Below are 7,320 nucleotides of genomic sequence, written 5' to 3'. Positions count from 1 at the left end.
TTTAGTCCTTCATTTACCTCGATTACCAGATCTTGTTGCTAATTGTATTAATGAAGGAATGCACGATGACATTGTTACTATTACAAGTTCGACACAAAAAAATAAAATTACTAAATTATCCTTCAATTAGTCGAATGGCCGCAGAGCAACGTTACACAATAGGATTACAACGAGGACATAATAGCCGAGCTGTAATTTCGAAAGATATCACATAAGGAAATGAAATCTAATGATGACGCCCGACGATATAAAAGAGATCGAGAGCGAGGCTAGTTAGGGATTAAGAAATAATCATTTCATTTCTACTTCAAATTATTTGGACAAACCAAACGCTATCTTAAAAAAATGGAATTGAAAACTAAATTGCTAATGAAGCAAGAATTGACGATTTGTAAATGCACAGGTTTCCAAAATAATTAACCAAGAAACAAGTTAAGTATTCACCACAATATTTTTTGATTTTGATCAACTCTATTTAGAAAATTAGTGAAAGATACAGGTGAAATGAAGCCACTAATAGTACAAGGGTGGCCTAAAAATTTGCCAAAATTGTCCTCCAAACGAGTGTCTGTTGTGGCTTGTAAAGGGCATTTCTGTCATTTCACACGCAATTGCGGCCGGCAATAGGCCACCCTAGTCTTCTAGTCAAAATGGAACATTGCTTGCAGATAACTTGTCAAGAGCTCACCAGCTCTCAAACCAGTGGAAAGCCGGAGCTTTCTGTAATCTTCAAAATGGATTGGAACATAGAGCCGAGGGTGGTTTTCACTATCTACTAGCTCTGGTGGCGCTTCCAGTGGAGCCTCCTTTGGTCCTAAGACGAACAAAGCAATTGACAGTCGTATCGTGGCTTCCTTGCACTGCACTCTGTGCTTCACATTGTAAAATCTTCCATTGCTCCACACCTTTGACACATTGGTGAATGTATCAATCAAATCCGACTTTAACAAAATAACCGATACAAAAGAGAGTAGGGAAAAAAAAAGGATTACATTTTGCACCCTTCTAATTTACATCCAATCGGCCTCGTTTGCCAATTATACATTTTAGCCAAAAAGTTACTATAAATTGTCACATCACTCTCTCTATTTTTCTACACATCTTTTCATAAAAAATTAAAAAATTACTAAAATAGTATATTCCCAAACGACACCTCAAACTTTAATTTCTCATTTTTTAAATTGTAATAATCAATTCTTTACACTTTCAGTCAAATTATAACGTGGCTCTTTCATTAGTTTGGTGTTAAATTGCTAATGAAAATTGTCACATAACCTTCACATGAGGCATTTTTAAAGGCAAAAATGTAATTGCTCTCTTTTTCTACCTCTCTATTTTTTTATTTTTTTATTTTCACATTATCTTCTCTATTTAATGTATTTTCTATACCCACAATCACCACCAATCATCCCTTTCTTGCTACTCCCCCACCCATTTCTCACTGCCGCCCAACCATGGGTAGTAGGGGGTGGTGGGTTTCAAAAATACAATAGAGACAAAATATCATGGAAAATAGAGAAGAAGAAGAAAAAAAAAATATGAAGAAATTATATTTTTACTCTGAAAAATGTCATATGTGAGGGCCACATGACAATGGCCCTGTTTGGTAGAGCTTATTTCTAGTTTATTTCAGTTTTTAACTTAATTTAAGCTATTTTAATGTGTTTGGTTCAGTTTAACAATACAGCTTATAGCTTTTTGTAATTCAAAAATCAACTTATTCTTTAAGTGGAAGAGGAGAAGCTTAATTTATAAGTCAAAAATCAGCTTATATTCACAGTTATAAGCTATAAGCTGTTGAACTATAAGCTATAATCACTTTCTCACAACTCTACCAAACGGGGCCAACATTAGCCTGATAATTAAAAACCAAACTAACAGAAGGGCCTTGCAACTTGACTGAAATAGCTCTTAGGATTGAAAATTGAATATCAAAGTAGAATTTGCGAAAGTATAGGTATATGAAGTGCAATATAAAAATGTTTTGTTCTCAAGATTGACAAAAAAATCATGAATTTTTCTAGAAGCCAAACAGACATAAGAAAGTGTTACCAACCGTAGCAAAGTCTCCAAGATTGACAAGGAGGGTGCCGGGCATGGGATCAACCGGAACAAATTCACCGGACTTCTTGTCCATCACTTCAAGACCGCCCACGTTTTCATCATCCTGTAATATGGTAAGAAATGCAGAGTCTGTGTGGATTTGAACCCCGGATGATCCGAGAGTTTCAGGGGTGAAGCTGTATTTGTTAATCCTCAATTGGCAGGGCCAACCCATAAACAAATCACTGGCCAAACCCATACTTTGAGCTAATTTGTTCCCAATGTCCATGGCTAGTTTGTGTATAGACTGAGAATACCTCAGTATTGTGTCCCTATAATAATATCATGCTAATCAAATCAAGAAATACATAATTTGCATCCCAATCTAAATCACAACCCCAAAAGAAATAGAAAGTTGTAGTCGAAACAAGAGTTGGTATTGATTTTTTATTTATTCAAAGAGTTGGTATCGATTACTAAATAGTTTTATACAAGGATGTTAGATGGTGAATGTATAATCAAATGAAGATTTTGTTGCAAAATAAACCAATCAGTGATCCATATGTCAGTCGGATTCAAGCCTACTGTTATATCATTTTCACAAGGGTGGAGAACCACATCGCAACTTGAGAGAATTTGAAAAAACTAAAGGCTCACTACTGACATTTTTATTGGGAAAATTACATAAATAAATAAAAAAAACTACTCAAAGATTGATAATGTAACAAAACAAATCTAAAATTTTTTATTTTATCAATTTAAAGCCTAATTTTTTAATTTATTTTCAATCTAAACCACCAACCTATTTTGTTAGGTAAAACCGACAAAAAAATAATACTTCAATAATTAAATGTAAATGTATACAAATTGTTCAAAATATCAAATTTTTATTGAGTTTAAGGACTAAAATTTTTTTTTTTTTTCATTAGTTTTAAACTATCTCCAACCAAGACTCAAATCTTTCATCAAATTTAGATTGAATAAAAATTTGATAAAAACGGTATTCCAACCGTTTCACCAAAGGTATCAAATGAAGGGAACCCACTTTTTCCATCAAATTAAGGGAGCGATTAACTTTTCATTTCTCGTAGGTAAACATTGGTGGATGACTAGATTGGAAAAAAATTTGAAGAAAATTTACACTAGGCCAGATGACTATCTGGTCATCCTCTCAGTCGATTAGTGGTTTGATGAAAATTAAAAATTTGGCGTTAGAACACTTGGTACCAAATGAAGCTTTTAACCCAAATCTATACTCAAATTTGACAGGAAAAAAAAAGTGTAAGCGCTGGAGATACTATTACTTAACGGAAATTGATAAATTGTTTAAATTGAAAACAAATTAAAAAATTAAGGTCTAAATTAACAAAATTAAGGGTCAAGCCCTTTTTCTTTTTCTTTTTAAAATACCCCATTTTTATTTTATCATGTTTGTAACATATATATATATATATATATATTTTAAATTATACTTGTGACAAAATAAAAAGAAAAAGTTATCAAATGGCCCTAATTTTTTTCATATTGAGCGTCAATCGCCTCAAATTTTCAAAGGTTCTAAAGTTGGGATATGAACTTCACGGAAAATTTTAATATACAACTCCTTTGAAAAAAACGTACCATATGCACCCCTATAGACACCCCTACTCACGTAATTTTCTTATTTAATTATGATTAATTATTTTTCGTTATAATATTATTTTAGTAATGATGATTTCGTTAGTTAAAACTCATGTTACATGTAGTTATGATATATACATATTTTTATAAATTATAACTCAAAAAATTAAAACGAAGTGATACTATTTGTACATGTTGAAAGGTATGCTTCATAGGCTGTGTTTGGTTTAGGGTGGAATCATAATTCCATATATGTTTGGATATAGTTTTAAAAAATTGATTTTACACTCATGTTTGAAAATTCTTTTCAGAACATGTTTGGTAAGCGAGTTTTTGAAATTTAAAATTGGATCTACCAAGTCATATGCTCGGACATCTTTTGGACAGTTTTGTTTTTTAATTTTTTGGTCTATCCGGTCATTCGCCCAAACATCCTCCCATACGTTTGGTCGGTAGATCGGAACATTTTTTTTTTTTTTTTTTTTTTATTTTTACAATTGACTGTTATTTGGAAGAAAAAAAATCATATTTATTTTTGATATTTTTAAAATATAGAAATTATTTTTTTAGACCAAATGACAAATTATTTGGCAATTTATTTAAAATTAACAAAAAAATTAAATAAAAATTAATTGGTCACAGTAATTTTTAAAAAATAAAAAAATATTGTTAAACAAAATAATTAAAAAAAATTCCAATCAAAAATAATTTTAAAACACTGAATATTTTTTTAACAAAAAATAATATATATTTTCTAATATTTTAAATAAAAAATATTTTTTGAATTTTTAAATTTTGTAAATAAAAACCTTATTTTTTTTCAATAATTATTTTTTTAATTAAATTTTAAAAAAAAATTAATTATAAATTTTAAATAAAATTTTGAATTATATATTTGATTATGAGTTATAAGTTTTTAAATTAAATTATAAAAACTCATTTTAAAATTAATATCCAAATCATTTTTCTTATTTCAAAACCAAATAACTTTTTTAATTTCAAAACTCCTAATCAAAAACATTTCCTTCTCTTAAATCATGATTCAATAACTTACAAATTCAAAACACATCTCCATAATTCTTAAATCATGATTCTCAAACTAAACCAATTTTCTCGAAATTCATAGAAGCCCAGAAATAGATTTACCGAGTCCACAGATTAGAGTGGATTATCCAAAATCACTCATCATCCGGTGATCAGTTTATAGCTAATTTCAAAGACAAATCGCTTAAAATCAAATCACCCCACAATTCAATTTCATTTCAAATTCTCTAGAGAGAGAGAGAGAGAGAGAAATGAAGCACCTTTGTTGAGGAGAAGCATCGAGCTGAGAGCAAAAATCAAGAACAGCATGAGTGGATCCAATGTCATAGAGACCCAACCCTTCATATAGAGGATTAACCTTGCTCGGCGCCACGTACCCACTTCCGGCGATGACGTCGGTGTTCCGGCGTTTGATTTCCGGCGGAAGATCGAGAAGAGACCTCACCACCGACTTCATATCTGACATCAGAGTTGTGGGGATCTGGTGATTGATGATCCTGAAGCAACCCCATTCTTGGCTCGCATCGATTAGTTTCTGGGATTGAGATGGAAAGTCTTGCAGATCAATCACTGGTACGAGACTACTAGTACCCATTTTCTTTGCGGCTTTGCTTTTCTTTGGTTTCTACGCTCTTCTCTTGCGTGTGGTGTTTGGAGTAGCACTGGGATTCCACGTTTGTTACAATCTCGGGGGCTTTTCTTATATTAAGCCTCTTTTGTATCTTATTTTTCAAATTAAGTTTAGTTTAGACAGATTTTTTAAATTAGGCTAAGCGCTATTACAAATCGAATTTTCACTATTTAGAGTCTAAAATTTAATGAATAGTGAAAGCGTTATTGCAAAACGCGCTTTTAATTAAGAAATCGCTATTTCAAATCGCACTTTTAACCTAAAAAAAATTTTCTAAAAGAAACGCTATTTTATATCGCGTTTTTACTGTGCATATAATTTTTTTTTTTTTTTTATAGAAAATGTTATTTCAAATGACGTTTCTACTGTTAAACCAAGACCAATCCACACTCTGTCATACAGAGACACCCCACACACCCACAACACTAAAGCATTGAAATAATATAATTTTTATATATAATAATAATTTATAATAATCAATTATATAATTTTTATAATTTTCGTAAATATAAATCATTTTTAGGTTATGAATGATTTGATTTATAATATATGTATGTAAGGGTAAAAATTTTTATAATCAAAAATAATTTTTGCAATTTTTATAATCAAAAACAATTTATAAATTATCAAAAATCTATTATAGATTATTAACAAATATATAATAATTATTTTATATATATAATAAATTTATATATTTACTTTAAATAAATTATTAATAAATATATAATAATTATTTTATAAAATAAATTTATTTAAATAATAATTTATTTAAAGTAAATATATAAATATATAAAAATTATATATATAATACATACGTATCAAAAATAATTTATTTAAAGTAAATATATAAAAATTATATATATAATACATACGTATTATATATAATTTATTTAAAGTAAATACATACGTATTATAAATTATTATAAAATTTTTTATAATACATACGTATTATAAATTATTTTTGATTATAAAAATTGTAAAAATTATTTTTGATTATAAAAATTTATTTAAATAAAAATTTATTTAAATAATAATTTATTTAAAGTAAATATATAAATATATAAAATTATTATATATTTAAATAATAATCTATAATAGATTTTTGATAATTTATAAATTATTTTTGATTATAAAAATTGAAAAAATTATTTTTGATTATAAAAATTTTTACCCTTACATACATATTATAAATCAAACCATTCATAACCTAAAAATGATTTATATTTACGAAAATTATAAAAATTATATAATTGATTATTATAAATTATTATTATATATAAAAATTATATTATTTTAATGCTTTAGCGTTGTGGGTGTGTGTGGGTGTCTCTGTATGTCAGAGTGTGGGTTGGTCTTGGTTCAACAGTAGAAACGTCATTTGAAATAACATTTTCTATAAAAAAAAAAAAAAAAAAAAATTATATACACAGTAAAAACGCGATTTAAAATAGCGTTTTTTTTAGAAAAAAATTTTTATGTTAAAAGCGCGATTTGAAACAGCGATTTCTTAATTAAAAGCGCGTTTTGCAATAGCGCTTTCACTATTCATCAAATTTTGGACTCCAAACAGTGAAAGCGCGATTTGTAATAGCGCTTTAACCTAGTTTGGGAAATCCGTCCAAACTAGGCCTAGTTTGAGAAATAAGATGCAAAAGAGGCTTAATATGGGAAAAGCCCCCAATCTCTGCGTCTATGTGGTGTTTATAATATTATTTTATTTATAATTTTAAAAATATATAAGAAGAATTAGTCTAAAATCTCTCTCATATATTTAATAATGAAAAAATCTACAATTTTATTTTATAATGTCTAAGTTGCTCAACTCCCACACCCATATATTACAGACAAATTCTCACCTCTTTCTCTCCCCCCGATCTCATCACTTCACCTCCACTAAGTTTGGTCTACTCTCTTCTCACTCTCTGCTTCCTCTCTCTCTCCTACATCGATGGCAGTTGGGACAAACGATCGTCTGAGGATTC

The 7,320-nt window shown here is 28.8% G+C and overlaps 1 protein-coding gene across 1 annotated transcript; it reads right to left on the bottom strand.

Annotated features, from left to right (window-relative positions):
- Positions 1 to 381: 381 nt before the first annotated feature.
- LOC114291070 (2-oxoglutarate-dependent dioxygenase DAO) lies at positions 382 to 5,480 on the bottom strand. Its single transcript, XM_028235100.2, has 3 exons — positions 4,968 to 5,480; positions 2,057 to 2,375; positions 382 to 905 (listed from the first exon to the last, which is right to left on the bottom strand). The coding sequence occupies exons 1-3, from the start codon at positions 5,300 to 5,302 to the stop codon at positions 642 to 644; spliced, it is 918 nt and encodes a 305-aa protein (XP_028090901.1). The 5' UTR covers positions 5,303 to 5,480; the 3' UTR covers positions 382 to 641.
- Positions 5,481 to 7,320: the final 1,840 nt, after the last annotated feature.

The sequence above is a fragment of the Camellia sinensis genome, chromosome 7, assembly GCF_055761805.1.
Source record: "Camellia sinensis isolate YWXY chromosome 7, ASM5576180v1, whole genome shotgun sequence".
In the NCBI taxonomy this organism is placed as follows: domain Eukaryota; kingdom Viridiplantae; phylum Streptophyta; class Magnoliopsida; order Ericales; family Theaceae; genus Camellia; species Camellia sinensis.
Note: the sequence above shows the minus strand (reverse complement) of the source record. Positions and strands in the feature narration are given on the sequence as shown.

Coding starts and splice junctions, on each gene's coding strand:
- LOC114291070 (XM_028235100.2), bottom strand. CDS start 5,302: ATGGGTACTAGTAGTCTCGTACCAGTGATTGATCTGCAAGACTTTCCA. Junction 2,376..4,967: donor GATGCTTCTCCTCAACAAAG/GTGCTTCATTTC, acceptor ATATTATTATAG/GGACACAATACTGAGGTATT. Junction 906..2,056: donor ATCTTGGAGACTTTGCTACG/GTTGGTAACACT, acceptor AATGTGTCAAAG/GTGTGGAGCAATGGAAGATT.